Source organism: Phyllopteryx taeniolatus, chromosome 6 (genome assembly GCF_024500385.1).
Source record: "Phyllopteryx taeniolatus isolate TA_2022b chromosome 6, UOR_Ptae_1.2, whole genome shotgun sequence".
In the NCBI taxonomy this organism is placed as follows: Eukaryota; Metazoa; Chordata; class Actinopteri; order Syngnathiformes; family Syngnathidae; genus Phyllopteryx; species Phyllopteryx taeniolatus.
In genome coordinates, this window is record NC_084507.1 from 23,339,747 (window position 1) to 23,355,931 (window position 16,185).

The following is a 16,185-nucleotide window of genomic DNA, read 5'->3' on the forward strand; positions in this document are numbered from 1 at the left end:
AAGGTAAATGCTCAGACAGTATAAACATTTATAGAAAAAACATTTAATATCAAGATAAAACGTTGTAAAAATATTGAATATAAATGAAGAATCACTATAAATACAATTTCAAAAAAATAATAAATCGAAAATAAAAATATAAAAATACAAAAAATAACTGCAAATTTGTTATTTTTTAAATCAAAAATTAAATAAAATTAGAAAACAATTCAACATAAATCTAAAATACAAAGATACAAATTAAATACACTGACATAAATTTGCAATTTACATTTTTGCTCCACCATTTTTTCATATTATCGGTGCTCATACATATGTATTCATACATGCATTTTCTTCACTATACATGTATATTGTATCACTATATTGTATTTTCCCCTCTCTGTTTTCAATGTAAACTGTTTTAACCAACACGCTCATGACCTTTTTTTCGTCCTTCTATGATGCTGCTCCGACACGTAAATCAATAATGTCTTATCTTGTCTCCAATCTTATCTAAAAAAAAAAAAAAAAAACATCCATCATGAAAAAGCCAAATTAATATACCGGTAGCACAACACAAACACAATCTTTGTTTCAGGTAATAATAACAAACTTGCTAACACTTGTATAATACAATTATTTTCAATGGACATTTTAAAGCAATGCTATCTTTTGTTCAATTTGTCTTTCAGGTTGCGAGACAAAACCTTTGAGATAAAAAAAAACAAACAAACAAAAAAAAAACAAGTGCGCTAAGAGCAAAGATAAGAGAAAAGGTCAAAATCAATCTCGTAAATGGAAGCACGTCACACTCCAATGCAGCGCGATTAGCATCTCTGCTAAGCTAAAGGAAGCACTCGGCTGCATAAAAAAAAGAAATGTTGCAACTCAATTAGTGTCACATCACTGCAAGAGTGCGCTTTACCTTTTTTAATAGCATCAAAGAACAAATCAGGAGCAAAGATGACACAAAAACAATCACACAAAGAAGCTTTAAAAGTATCACATGAACATTCTGTTACATTACTGGTGATTTCAAAATGGTTTAAATATTTTCCCCCCTCAAAATCCCACACAAAGTCAGATATCATGGCTAAGTGAAAATTGCGCTTTTCATTTTTTTGTAAATGTATTTAAAAATGCAAATACAGTGGTGCCTTAAGATACAAATTCCTTCCATGACCCCGCTCGTAACTAAAATCCACTTGTATCTCAATTCATCGAATGAAAATTCCATTAATCCGTTTCACACAACCACCACCCCCCCCCCTCCCCCAAAAAATAAATGTGTAAGGAAAATAGCCCTCTAAAATTGTACTTTATAAAAACAAACAGTAATGACTGAAATTAAATAGAATGTAAAGAATTAAATTTGTTTTGCTTGAATTCAATGGACATTGTGCTGCTCCTTTTGGTGTGCGCGCCTCGGCTGACTGACTGATCTGCCGCTCAAGGAAACCACCCGACTGAACTATGGCGTAGTACGTGTGGTTAGGCAACTGTTTCCTTCCCGATCGGTCGGCCACCGATTCAAAATTAGAATCCCCGTTGTACGGCGTCTTCACGTCCCTTGTTCCATTCAACCAAAATACACAGAAGTGTTCCCCTACGCACGGTGAAAATACATTTCCGGGTTTGTGCCCGCGTCGCCTCGGCTCAAGCCATATAAATAGTGCGTAAAGCATCAAATGTTGTTTAACGTCAATGCTAAACTATATTCATAATGTATAATGTGCCAGTCGATGAAAAAGCACAGCTTGTGACCAGAATGTACACAAGGTAGATCCCTCGCTCGGTACGTTCAAATGAATGGAGCCGGCAGCTTCCTTGCATATATCCACACTTTCCCATTAATTCTCGCCGGCATCCTCTCACTTTTAACAACCTTCTTCTTCCTTAACTCTTAATCTATCGTTTTATGGTTGAAGAAATGTGATCAAGTACAATATATTGTATATACAGCATCAAACGCCTATGCAGGCTCGGTGTTCAGGGCCCCAATATCCCAAAAATATACAATCGGTATTTGGGATGGGCATGTCGTTCATGCAGGAGCCAATCACGTTGAAGCGGGGCGGGTCTTGCCGAGAACGGGCATGGGATTTCTGAGAACGTCTGTGAACTGGGACATTCCCTCTCCGGGTGTTACGTCTTTTGTAAAAGTGTTTTGGCTTTTGTTCATTTGTTTCCTGAAATGTAAGAGTGTTTCACAATTTGTTATACTGTTTTGCACTTCCAGGCCACCGTACTTTTGTACAAGAACTATAACATGACAATAGTGAAGGGGTATTAAAGACTTTCCAAATGTTTTGCATTACATCTGATATTTTTCCATCCTGCATAAAAGACAGAAAGGACAGTGTTGAGTGTTGTGTTGTCACCGTGCCCTTGTTTATTATCGCGTTTTCGTCCCGCACACACAAACAACCTGTACAAAAAAAGACAAGCTTTTCTCTTTTTTCTTCTTCGTGCTCATTTGTTGTTGTTTTTGTGTTTTTTTTGCACCACAGAACTTGCATCAGGACAGCAAAAAATATTATACAGCCACTTTTGCAATATTGAAACTAAACATTTTCTGTGTAATACAAAATAAATGTACACGTACCTTTAATGTTTTTTCCCCCTTCACGGAAAACAAGAAAATAAAAAAGTTGCTCTTTTTTTTTATTTTAACAAATTTACCAGAGTAAACAGTTTCCCACACCAACCTTATTTTTGTTATTTTCCACCTCATGAATAATAATAAAGCTTATATATGAAAACCACATGAGTTCATTAGTCATTATTTTGTTAGTGACTGCATGTTAGTTGGATCCTTTTGAGTAGAAAAACTGCAAGTGATCGTCAGTAAGGCAGATAAAAGAAAAGTCAGGAGAAGAGCGTCGGGAGTGGGGAGCTAATGCGTTTGCATAATGTCTGCCAGTAGGGGGCGCTCCAAGAGTCCCTTAAGGGCTTTTGGGGTTTTTATGGTGAGTCATCAAACTTGGCAGCTATGCTTCGCCCACACGCAATGGCAAAAACAAACAATTTCGAGTCATCCGTCTATCTAGTATAAATTCCACACATTTGGTAGCAATCGGACCAAAGCTAAGATGGAGCTTGCCTTTAAATGACCCTCGCAAATGGGAAAAATGGACCTGAAATGCCCGCTTCAACCCAACTGGCAGACTTCCCGTCTTTTTTTTTTTCTGATATTGGTTCTTGAGACTTTTTTCTTGGTCTACTCATGGTAGACATGCCTACAGACTTCCATCTTGCTAAGTTAAATTGGCGTTGGGGGCTGAATTTTCAAAACCTTGTGAAAGTACTGAAAATGGCCAAATTGACCCTAAAATGGTCACTTCAAACCAAAGTGGCAAACTTCCTGTGTCTTTTCAGACATTGGTTCTTGAGACTTTCTTATGGGTCTACCCATGATAGACAAGTCTACCAAATTCCATGTTGCTAAGTGAAACTGGTTTCAAGGGCTGAATTTCCAAAAAGCCAAATTGACACTAAAATAAGTCACTTGAACCCAAAATTGCAGATTTGTCTCTCTTTTGGGACATTGGTTTGAGATACCTTTTTGTCGGTCTACTCATGATAGACATTCCTACCGATTTTCATCTTCCCAAGTTAGACTGGCTTCGGGGGCGTTTTTGGAGTACTCCTGGAAATGGCCAAATTGACCCTAAAATGGTCACTTCAAAACAAAGTAGCAGACTTGTGTGCTATCAAGCCTGGCTTTTTGTGACTTTTATGTGGGTTTACTCATGACAAAATGATACTACCAAATTTCATGTTGCTACATGAAACTGGCTTCGGGAGCTGGGTCATTAGTTGCCCGTTTTTATGGCGAGTCGTCAAACCTTTTCCACCACGCTACACCCACAGAAATCTTGTATACATGGTTCAAATTTGGTAGGCATCGGGCAAAAGTTGGAGGAGCAGTTCATCTATGAAGGCGCACCCTTGGCCCCGAAATGGCTGCTTCCAATAAAAATGTCCTACTTCCTGTGTTCGAGCTTTGAGTTTCATTTGGGGAGAAAGAAACATCATCACACCAGAGGACCTCGACAAACCATAACTTTTTTTTAAATCAATCATTTCCAAAAAATCTGTACATTATTTTATTATCATCTACAAAGGAGTATTAGGGCCACACCGAAAAGAAAAAGAATATAGCTTCCTATTGGAATCATTGTAAGCTTCTGAGAAAGTTGCATGTTTTCAGGAGAGAAGTCATCTTTTTGGGGAGAAACAAAGTCATAGATTTTTTTAGACAAATAGTTGCATGATGAGAAGAAGAAAGTTGCATATTGTCCAAGCTAAAACTGTCACAAAAGTCATATTTTCTATTTCTAAAGATAATTAGTTGCATTGTCAGAAAATAGTTTTTTTCTTTTAAGAAATGAGGCAAAATATGAGAATAAACTTTTTCCCCCCAATTCTTGCAAAGAGCAAAGTATTATTTTAGGGGGAAAAATACTTTTTTTAACCGAGAGAAGAAAAAAAAAAAAGTCAAGATATATTCAGAACTAAGTCATATCTTTTCCCTTAAGAAGTATTTGTGTGTGTGTAAAAATGATCTTACGTAAATAATAATAATAATGTCCCATTTTTTAAAGATTAAAAAGTGACATTTTTAGAGAAAATGTCACATGGGTTATTTTCTTGAAAAATTCCAACTGGGGTCTGATTTTATTACCATAGCAATTTTGGATTTGTTTTGAATTCCAGCGTGGCCCTAAAATTCCTTCGCAAGTGATCCTCGCGTGTTTGTGTTGACCCTTCTTGTTTGCTGGTATCGTCCTCTTTTATGGCATCACCAGTCATGTGCCGCACTAATATAGTGCACGTTAGCGCCTGAAACACAGCCAGGGTGGAGGCGAGAGACAGACAGAAACAGAGAGAGGCGCAGTTTCCATGGCAACGGCCGCCCCAATCCAACAACAACCACAAAAGAGTGAGAGAGAGAGAGAGAGAGAGAGAGCGGCGTCCCTCTTTTGTCCAGTGCGAGGATTCGGGCGGAGGAAGGAATTCTAAAACCCTTTATGGAGATTTTCTTCCCCTTCCCCTTCATCCCTCATCCTCCTCTTCGTTTTTTTCTTCATCTTTTTTTGGCAACAGAGGATGCGACGTATCCTGTAAAGCCTCCAGCGGAGACGGCTCAGCGGGGAAGGAAAAAAAAAAAAGTCTTGGTCGGGTGGGATGACAGGAGAAAAAAAAAACATTTCACTCAACACTGCAGAGGTCATGAAGGCGATAAAAATAAAAAAAGAAAGAAGTGTGCATGGGGAGAGCACTTTTTGAAACAAAGATGTGCTCGAAGAGGATTTTTCTGTCTCGCCTTCTTGCTGTAAAAAAAGAAATGAAAAAAAAAAAGGGCAAAAGAAAAAGCATCCGGCACGCAGCTGTGTGTGACTACATGTCCGTGTCGCCGTCGTAGGCCAGCGTCAGAGGCTTCAGACGGCTGTTCTGCTGCTGCCGCGCTCGCTCCGGTCGCTTTGGCTTCTTGCTGCCGTTTGCACACACGGAAGGAAACGCAGCTTAGTAGGATCGGGCACGTATAATCACTGGACACATAATTAGTTACGCCTGCACAGCGGTATGTGCAATTGGCATTTGAGCTTTTGGACCACCTATAATAGTCTACCAAAATCTTCCTGTAGTTTTGTAATAGTTTTGTATTCTTTTGTAGTTGAAGAAATATTTTGGTATTTTTCTGTCTAACATTTGGTATTTCATTGTGCTTTATTTCAAGCAATGTTTTAAATCTATTTACATATATATCTATTTCTAATTATCTCATTTCTATTTTTTTCCAATGATATACTTTTTTTTAGTCTTTAGAAATATGTTGGTAGTTTTTTTTCAATATTTGGTATTTATCAATATTATTATTGATTATTATTATTATTATATGTGCCCTGCGATTGGCTGGCGACCCGTTCAGGGTGTTCCCTGCCTCTCGCCCTTAGTTGGCTGGGATAGGCTCCAGCACGCCCGTCACCCTAGCGAGGACAAGCGGTACTTAACACTTACGGTCCGCTTTGTTTTTTTTTTTTTTTTTTTTTACTACAGATCTTTTGTATTTGATGTCTATATATTATTTATAATGCTTTTGTATTTTTTTTGTCACCTTTTTTCTCACATTAAAATTTCCATTTATATGTGCCTTTTTTCATCTATTTCTGTATTTTGTATCGAATATATTTATTTTATTTAGAATTATTTGTATTAAAATTAGTGTTATTATTTCATGATTACAGTATTTTTTGGGGGTCATTTTTAAAATTGATTCCCCGATATTTTTCTCCATTTTTGTTTTTTGGTCACTCTGTCTGTTTTTGTAATTTCTTTGGTAATTCTTGTCTAATCTTTGATATATATTATTTATTATTATTATGATGGTCATGATGATGATTATTATTATATATGGTATTTTTCTTTCTTATATCTCATATTTATTATTGCTTAGACTTTCGTTTTTCTTATTTATTTTTAACATAGATGGGGGGAAGCACATGCCCCCCGTCTATTTTTATACCTAATATATTTAAAATATTTTATTTTTTAAATTTATTATCATTAAAGAAACAAATAGTCCAATATTTTTTAGCTATTTCTTTGTATCTGTTTTTATTTTTTCCTATTTTACAAATACCAAATATGTTTTCCTATTTTTCAAACACCAAATTTGGTTTTTATGTCTTTTTTTTTGTATTTTATGTCTACTATATATCATTTCCGATATTTGTATATTGCTGCTGGTTTTGGTGTAAAACAGATGCACTGGTGGTGGATTATTCAGTATTTTCGAAGTCTCCAAACATGTCAGTCAAAAGTGAACGTCATGAAGGCAGTCCTTTTGGACGCCATGAATGAGATTGGACAGGTTGGACAGGTGCACCTTCTGAAGTGGCCAATGAGGAGTGTTTGTAGCTTTTTGCAGATTGAAGCCACAAATGTGAAAATGGTGCCCCCTGCTGGAAAATGGAATCAACGTAGACGATGAAGAGGAAGAAGATGAGTGCAATGGCATGACTCGGCCACATGAGGGCAGCAAGGCAACATCTATCTATGCATCTCTCCGTCTATCTCGCCATATGTCTCGCTATGTGTCCGTCTGTCGCTTCCAGCTATCTAAAAGCATTAAACCTTCACTACACATTACCAGTGTATAAAAAAGGAGTAAAGTTCATTGCTTCTGTGTTGCGTGGAGTCCGCCATCTTGTGGCACCTGCAATTCCAGCCCGGAACTATTGGACTGTACATGGTGGTCAAGATAGCGTTTAAATTACTGAACAAATGCGTATTAATAAGCACAGTTTCTGATAATAGCTTGACATTTGTGTTGCATGGATTCCACCAATCTGGTACCCATAAAAACGAAGTGCTGTTTTTAGAATTGAGCATTCACCTGATTATCCCATCGATGATTCGAGCGATTGGGTGAATGTTTGTTTTTGCATTATTAAACACAATAAACGCGCATGTGAGCGGCACAAATACATTTTTTTGTACACTCACGTTCTACTGCAGTATTTGTCACTTTGAGTGTGCCTGGCTTTAAAAGGCGGGGTCTGGCCTGGTGAATAAAGTCGGCATCAGCGAATGAGAGTCGGCTGGCTGTGAACCGCCTAACCCGTCCAAATGTGCTTAAAACGTTTTTTTTTTTTTTTTTTCCTTACAGTTTGTTCAATCATCCCTGTGATGATCGCTGTGAAGCAGATTTTGCGTCCACCTTTTTGTAATCAGATTATTCGATTCATCGTCTCAGCCTTAGTGCTGACTATACAGCTAAATATTGACTATATGAGGGGATAACAAGGATTTTGAACTTTTCTCGCTTTTCCACACTGGTCTACAGGCGTTTAAACGTCCTCACCTGCTCCAACGAGCTGACTTCGCTATCAGGCGGTCGATGTGAGGGGAGGGGCGGCAGGCACTTGAGGAAGGCATGCTGGGCAAGGGGCTGTCATTGGGGGGGGAGGAGGGGAGGTTTCTTTTCATTAGCTGCTGCTGCTGCTCTGAGCCAGCTCCTGGCAGTTGGGACAGGTGTAGACCATCCCTTGAGGGTTCTCCTGTCCCGTCCACACGGCCGCCCCGTTGGCATGGCGCTCCTGGGAGGCCAGAGAGCGATGCACCCCGGCGCAGTAGCTGCTGCCCTCGGCGTGAGGAGGATGACGGGCGAGCGGAGAGGGAGGTGACCATGATGATGATGATTAGGAGTATGAGTATGATGTGAGGGAGGAAGACTCACCAAGCCAGGTAGGTCATAGACACAATGAAGATGAAGAGCACGAAAGCTCCCGCAGCCACGCCGTACACCCAAATCTTCAATTTGCCATCTATGGAGGAAGAGGAGTAATTACTTTGCTTTTTATTTAGTCGACTTTTTTTTTTTTAAAGAAAATCAATGAATGGCCAAATCACATTGTATATTGTTATTCATTCATTTTAAATTGGGAAAAAAATACATCAATTTTACTATTTAGTTTTATTTAAAAAAAAAGAAAAAAGCCTCATTATTTATTTGTAGTTATTTTTAATGGGATTGTTTGTTGTTATCATGCATTTATTTCATGAGCATTTTAATGGATAAATATTATTTGATATATGTTTTATATGTTTTTATTAAGTACCAAACAATAAAATGTATTATTATTATATATTTTGTTAATTTATTTGTTACTCACAGAACATTACTTATTTATTTTTTTCAGAAATAAACCACATTTGATATCTTAATTAAATGATTATTTAACATTTGAAATTCTTCTTTTGTTGACATTTTTAGTGTTTCTTTTGATAGGTTATTATTTGCGATGACAAAAAGGACAGAAAAAAAATAGCCAAAAAGTTTTGTCAAGATTCATTCTTTTTCAAATAAGCATGAGCTAACGCCTAACCAGGAGCTATCCATGCATCTCGCTTTGTTAGTCTGGTCCGCACGTTTGTCGCGCAACACAAATAAAGAGGATTGAGACCTGGTCCGTAGGGCTGCAGGTACCAGGTGCGTCCGGAGCGTCCTGGCTGTGCGGTGGCGGTCAGCGTGGGGTTGACGGCGCGGCTGGTCTTGACGTCTCCTTTCTTGTCTCCCGCTGTGGGGATCTCCAGGACGGGGATGGGAGCGCACTGGTCCAGCAGCCCGCCCGCGGACAGCACCTCCGTATAGCCTTCCTCGCACATGCACAAGCCAGCCTGTGAGGGGCAGCACAGGACTGATGGATTGTTTTTTTGTTGCTGTTTTGTGTTTCTAACTTGTACACCAAACTTTTAGTTCCTGCCGCTTCCTGTGGACTGACCTCGCTGCAGTAGGACGTCGGCGGGACACACGGCGGGTCGCAGCCGCTGTCGTCCATCACGGGGGTGACGGGAAGGCAGCCCCCTAAAGGGACAAAACAACATCCAATAAAGCACAATTGCGACATGATAGACATCCATCCATCCATCCATCCATTTCCCTCACGAGGGTCGCGGGCGTGCTGGAGCCTATCCCAGCTATCATCGGGCAGGAGCATGTCGACCAAATTTCATGTTACTAAGTCAAACCTGCTTTGACTTTGAGTTTTTTTTGGCCAAGCATCATAGTTTGCTTCCAAGCTTCATTCACACGCATTGACAAAAACGCAAACTCTTCGCAGCTTCGTGTCACCCAGCTGTCTGGTATATGTGGTTTCCTAGAAATCGGTTAAAATGACCCCTTGAAATGACCAAAGTTAACTCTAAAATGACAGCTTCAAACCAAAAAGGCAGACCTTCTGTATATTTTCAGGCATGGTTTCTTCAGACTTTTTAGTGGGTGTACTCGTAATAGACAAGTTTACCCAATTTCATGTTGCTAGGCCAAACTGGCTTTGAGGCCTGAATATTCCCAAAACAGTAGGGTCGCTATAAGAGGATGTTTTTTTTGGGGGGAAACAAACAAAAATGGCGGAGCAACTATGTTTTTTCAGGTATGACCTTTTGACATTTTCTTGTGGGTCCACTACACCCGATAATAGACCTGACTACCACATTTCTCGTTCATAATTGAAACTCCCTTTGGGGGCAAATCCCCCCCCCAAAAAACCAAAATGGCCGACTTCCTGTGTCTTTTCAGGCAAGAACTTCTTGAGACTTTTTTTGCGGCTCTACTTGTGACAGACATGTCTGTGAATGTTTGCGCTCCTCATTGAAATGAGCTTTGGGAGCTGAATTTAAAAAAAACGTGAACCGGGCTGATTTGATAGCAATGGGACAAAATCCCTTGGACGAGTTTGTCTTTGAAGGAGCACCCTGGAAATGGCATTTGGCTTGGTCACCTTGTGATGGCTAAGTCGTGAGTTCTTAAGTTGAAAAGTGCCGCCGTGATGCAAACGTTATGACCGTTAAAAGTTGAATTTCTTAATACTTTGTGTTTATTGGAGAGTGACTTTTAATGTTCTTACCGCTGACGTTGAGTCCGTCAGAGCGCTGACACCAGAAGAGCGGTCGCGAGGAGTTGGGCCGAAAACTGCTGAGCCACTTGTACTGGAAACATTCGCCTCCTGAAATGAAGAGGAAAAACATTCATGTGAAGACGAATGATCACAAAGCAGTTGTGAAGTCGTGGCCGTGTAATGGTCGTAAATGTCAAAAGAGTGCAGCGGAGTGCTTTAATGTTCACCGAGAGCCTTGGCTTAATGAGCGTCTATCGGCGGATGCTGAGAGAGGATATCAGCATCGGCGTCTCTGCAGACTCAGCCGGAGGAAATGAACAATTTAACCTTGAACAAAGAAAAGACGCGCTCCCCTATCTGTGCTCGTCATCTCGAGGCTCTCGTTCATCTGAAGGGACTCATGCCACTTCAGTCTCTCTCAGCATCGCATGCTGGTGGGAATGGAGTCTGCTAGGGCTCGATAATGACACCGCCGTTTTGGGGGGGAAATTCAGCCCCCTAAGCCAGATTGAATTAGGATCGTGAAATGTGGTAGGCGTGTCTATCGAGAGAAGGCCCACAAAAAAGTCTCAAGAAGTCATGCCTGGAGAGGCACAGAAAGTGGACCATTTAGGTTTGGGCCCTCCAAAGACATCCGGGTGGAAACTCGTTCTGGTCGAGCTCAAAAGCAACCCCACCGTTGTTGGAAAATTCAGCCCCCAAAGTCAGTTGGACTTAGCAGCATGACATTCGATAGGCGGGCCAATCAAGAGTAGACCCACAAAAAAGTCTCGAGACGCCATGCCTGAAAAGATACAGGAAGTCAGCCATTTTGGTTTGGGTCTTCCAAAGAAAGTGACACTTGTAGGCTTAATAGCGGCCCTGCTCATTTTTAGAAACAGGTGAACTTGTCCTCGAGATTTATTTTCCAGTTACTTCCAAATTTGAACCAAATATGCCCGACAAATAAATATCCATCCATCTTCGACACCTGGTTAGGGTCAAGGGGTGCCGGAGCCCATCCCAGCTGACTTCGGGCGAAAGGCGGACTACACCCCGGACTGGTCGCCAGTCAGTCGCAGGGCACATATAGACACGGACAACCATTCGCACTCGCATTCACACCGGCACCGAGTGGGAACTGAAGCCCCGCTGCCCGCACCAAAGTCAGGCGAGTGGACCACTGCACCATCAGTGGCCGATGCAATGCGATAGATACCCTTTATTTCAATTATGAAACAAAAGCATTCTTTCTGATTATGATACAAGTGTACCGCTACACCATCAGTGACTGACAAATAAATAAAGAAGGCTAAATTGTGAGAAATGAGTATTTGTCGTCGTGTGAGGATGGAGCACGGGGGCCTCGCTTGGTGATCCAGTTTGGGTTCAAATCATTTTCCATACTGGACATGAACTCAAAAATGTCTCAGGAAGCCATGAACACGCACAAGCAAGACATTTTCGGGGTGATTAATGTACCTGTGCAGGGTCGCGACTCCCAGGCCTGATCGGGACACAGCTGCAGGTTCTCAGGCTCTTGGGCCAACACGGCTCGTGAGCGCACCCGAACCGAACCGAAGTCCACGCCGGCCTCCTTGACGCAGATGCTGATGCAAGCGCTCCAGTCGGACCACTCCATGAGGTAGCACTCACCTGACAAGAAAAACACCAAACACCCAGATAATTGTTTGACTTCAAATCATCTGGGATTTCAACACTTCAGTGGGCATGTGCTGTTCCGCCGTCTGATGGCTTGCATTTCTATTTCAAGCCCCGCCCTCCAACATCCATCCATTCATTTTCTTTACCACTTATCCACACGCGGGTCGCCTATCCCAGCCAATCGCAGGGCACATAGAAAGAAACAACCATTGGCACTCAACATTCACACCTACGGGCAATTTAGAGTCTTCAATCAACCTAGCACGCATGTTTTTGGGATGTGGGAGGAAACCGGAGTGCCTGGAGAAAACCCACCCAGGCACGGAGAACATGCAAACTCCACACAGGCGGGGCCGAGATTTGAACCCCGGTCCCCAGAACTGTGAGGCGGATGTGCTAACCAGTGGTCCACCGTGCCCCCTCCAACATATCTGCAGGTTTAATGAAGCCACGTTTAGGATGCTGGTCAAATTTAACACCTCTCATTTTTGAAATTATTGACTACTAGGAGTGTGATATGGGCTCAGTAATATTATATATTTGACATTTTTAAGAAATTTAGCAATTCGATTTTTATGTACAATACATTTTTTTTTTTTTTACATGAATTATTTTGCAATGCGTATTTTTATCATGTATGTATTTTTGCAATGATTTGTTGAATTCATTTTTTTCACTCACTATTTGTAATATCATTGGCCAGTGTAAGCAGCAGCAAGGATTCAAAATGGTATTTTTCATACAAAAATGTTTTTATTTTAATATGATTTTTTTTACAATTATGTGTTTAGTTCTATTATTTTTCATTTTATTAAATGTTTTTAGTCAACTGTTCATGCAATCACTGGATGGTATACTATTCACGTTAATCATTATACACATCAAAGGACTAAACGTTTTATAATTGTATTATTTATGTAGTATTTCTTTTTAGCAGTTCATCTTTTAACAACAATTACAATTTTGTTATTTCTTTATTTTGATTGCCTTTTTCAGTCCCAATTTGTGCAGTCATGTGTTAGTCACCCCATGCTGCAGCAGTGATTATCCTCATCACAGAAGTTCATATCATCATCATCATGATGATGATGATTATTTTTGCTCGGGACGAACATTGAACGGAAAGATGAATATTAAAGTTATTGTTTGATTTAATGAAAGGCCAAAAGTCTAAGGGAAAGTATGCCAGTTACGACTGTTACCACTTTTTGACATTGCTATCTTTATCTCGACATTTTCCACCCACTGCGAGGCAAACACGATTACTTGTTCTAACAGGCTACTTTTTTTTCTTCACACCCTCTTAACTGCTTTGAAGGTTAATTATTGTTTCATTTCCCGGCGGCTTTAACTTGCTACTCGCAAAAAGAATCAATTAGCTCAAATCTATGGCAGATAATCGACGATGACCGTAGCGTTGTGCGCACGGGCTCCAGCCACATCTATTCATTTCCTCTACGCCGTCACTGTGCCAACAGTCAGAGGTGAGCTGCGTGGGGAACGGATGAATGAGGCGAGACGTGTTTGGAATCTTTGGATTTTCATTTGAGCAGCAGGAGGAGGAGGTAGAAAGGATTCTGGATGCAGCGTAGGTCGGATTGGACGACATTTGACAATTGCAGCTCGTCAAATAACGAACAGGGGGGGGAAAGAAAGTGGAGCACGGGTCAAGAGTGCACGAACGTGTGTGTGTGTGTGTGCCAGAATTCCCATCCAACTGAATTTTCTCTCAAATGTCTCGCCGTCTCCTAGCCAGCAGGCACACTCGTCTCGCCTCTAAAACTCAAGGAAACTAAAAGGTTCCTGTAGTGATGCTCCAGCCGGTCTCAAATGCCGCTCGAGTGCTGACGAGAACTAGGAGAAGAGTCCGTAGTTGTTTTGCATAAGCATTCACGTCAAAGACAGCAACATTTCGTTTACAGTACCCTTTGAGATGGTCCAGCTCGTCTTGAATGCTGCTTGGGTGCTGACTAGAATTAAGACAAGAGTCCAGAAAAAAAGTCCATTTAAAAGACAGTAACATTTAGTGAATGTTACTTGTTTTCTGTAAAGATGCTTCAGTTGGTGGAGAATGCATCTGGAGTGTTGACTCGAGCCAAGACAAGAGACTTTCACGTAGAGTATTAGCTTCTCTAGAAAAGACAGCAGATTTGAGTTCAAGGACCATCAAGATTTTTGTCAAGCTGGTCTGTAATGCTGCATGAGTGCTAGGATGAATGAAGAGAAGAGTGTCGTGTCGTGTCGTGTCGAATGAGCTTTAGGTGGCTCGAGTGCAGACTAGAATTAGGAGAAGAGATTTTGCTGGATTCGCTTTGCCGCAAAAGACAGCAACTTTTAGTTCACGGTGCTGTGTCAAGGACCTAAAAGGTCCCTGCACAGATGCTCCAGCTCCTTTTCAATGCCGCTCGAGTGCTGACGAGAACTAGGAGAAGAGATTTTCATGTTCTAGATTCATTTTAGCAGCCGATGTTGTCGTTTATATTGTTCATTGTTACTTTTTTCTCTATTTTTACCACTCTCAACAATCTGCGACGAGTTAAAATAGACTTTGGAAACGAAGTAGTAGTTTTGTGTTTGCTCTTTTTGGCAGAGCGAGCTAGCACTAATTTCCCTTCGGGGAGTCCTGACACCGACGAAAGAGAGAGAACAACACCGACTTAAATGGAAGCTGCACTGTGGTAACATTCACCGCGCTTATCAGGCACAGGGCTAAATTGGGTCTTCGGTCCACCTTGTCTAACTGAGACAATGATGGAGGATGTAAAGCTCAAAACAAATTTGAAGAGTGCGCCTGTGTTCGCTCCGGCTTTTAGGAGCAAAGATCCCTCTAAAGCCGACACATGACAGGCGCCTGTCGTTAAGATGACAGCAGCTCTCCAGGAGAAAATCCCAATACTGTCAACCCCCCCCCCCCCCCCCCCCCCTCCGCTATGCAGCGCTGGAAAAAAATAAGAAGCTACAGCGAAATTATCCGTTTCGCTGATTTTGCCATTTATAGCTACAGCGGCGCTTTGAGATCATCAAATCAAATCATCTTTTCCCAATGAAATGATTGGAACTACTATTAATCTGTTCCAGCCTCCCCCCCCCAAAAAAAACAACACAAATAATATTCGGAATATTCGTCATTTTTCGCAAATGATAGGGAATATATGCCTGTGAGTATTGTTATATTCTCTGACTGCGTTTGTTGCTCGACCGTTGGTGTTCAAATATCTGTCGCATGAAGGGTTATAACACTACGACATTGATGCTATTCGTTAGCCCATCTATGGCGTTTTGTGTTATATGCTCGCATTAAGCTGCAGTCGCAGACCTTCGTTAGAAAAACATACGTGGTTTGGTTAAAAAACGTCAACTGGGAGTGACAAATAACAACTTGAAGCAAGTACGCTTTGCCAGAGATGCTCCAGCTGGTCTGGAAAGCAGCTAATAGAAGAGGCTTTTTTTCTGTTTGTATCTTTTTAGTTCACGGTACTTTTGTCTTTTTTTTTATTGAAATTGGAGGACTTTCAGCATGATATTTTCGTTTGAAAAAGTTTGATCTCACGATAAACCTTGCAGGTTTCTTTCTCATCTCTCCCACACAGGCTATTGATCGCAGCACTTTTTTCACAGTTATGACATCTCACTGTGCACAACTGAAATAAAGTGATCTCGTAGGCTAATAGCATTCCACGATTCTCCTGCAACATTAGCTCCTTGCTGGATCGTCTTTATATCCCTTCCAAACGGTTCATTTTCCGTGCACACGTTGCATGTACCGGGTCAATTCTGATCCGGGCTAAGAATATCCTCATAATAATTGTCTGTCACACATTATGAGCTATAGATCACTTTAAAATGTGTAAGAGCCTGTCTGACATTAATAAATGAAAAATGGAAAACAAAATCAATGATTAAACCTTACGTCAACCTCTCGGTGAAAAGGGAAAGTGTATTTTTTCCAATTGCGTATATGTGGTGGAAACCTCTGTGGATTGTTTCAAGCTCTCCCATGAAGACTATCCTCACTCCCATTAAAAATACACACTTTTCTTTTTGTTTCAAGATACCCCCATGACCCTTTCAAGTCCAACAGGTGCATGTTTCTGCAGGAAGATGTGCAAATGTGGTGGAAACAAGCAGTTCTGGGGAATGTTTCAAGCTCTCT

General features: G+C 40.9%; 1 protein-coding gene across 1 annotated transcript in view; it reads right to left on the minus strand.

The window, feature by feature from the left end:
* Positions 1-23: 23 nt before the first annotated feature.
* Positions 24-16,185, minus strand: part of thsd7ab (thrombospondin, type I, domain containing 7Ab) — a 110,174-nt gene continuing 94,012 nt past the window's right edge. The window contains exons 25-30 of the mRNA XM_061777817.1: positions 11,850-12,023; positions 10,398-10,496; positions 9,273-9,355; positions 8,955-9,168; positions 8,228-8,315; positions 24-5,479 (exon numbers count right to left, since the gene is read on the minus strand). Coding sequence (XP_061633801.1) covers positions 5,386-5,479; positions 8,228-8,315; positions 8,955-9,168; positions 9,273-9,355; positions 10,398-10,496; positions 11,850-12,023 — 752 coding nt within the window. The 3' untranslated portion in view covers positions 24-5,385. The remainder of the gene's footprint in view (positions 5,480-8,227; positions 8,316-8,954; positions 9,169-9,272; positions 9,356-10,397; positions 10,497-11,849; positions 12,024-16,185) is intronic.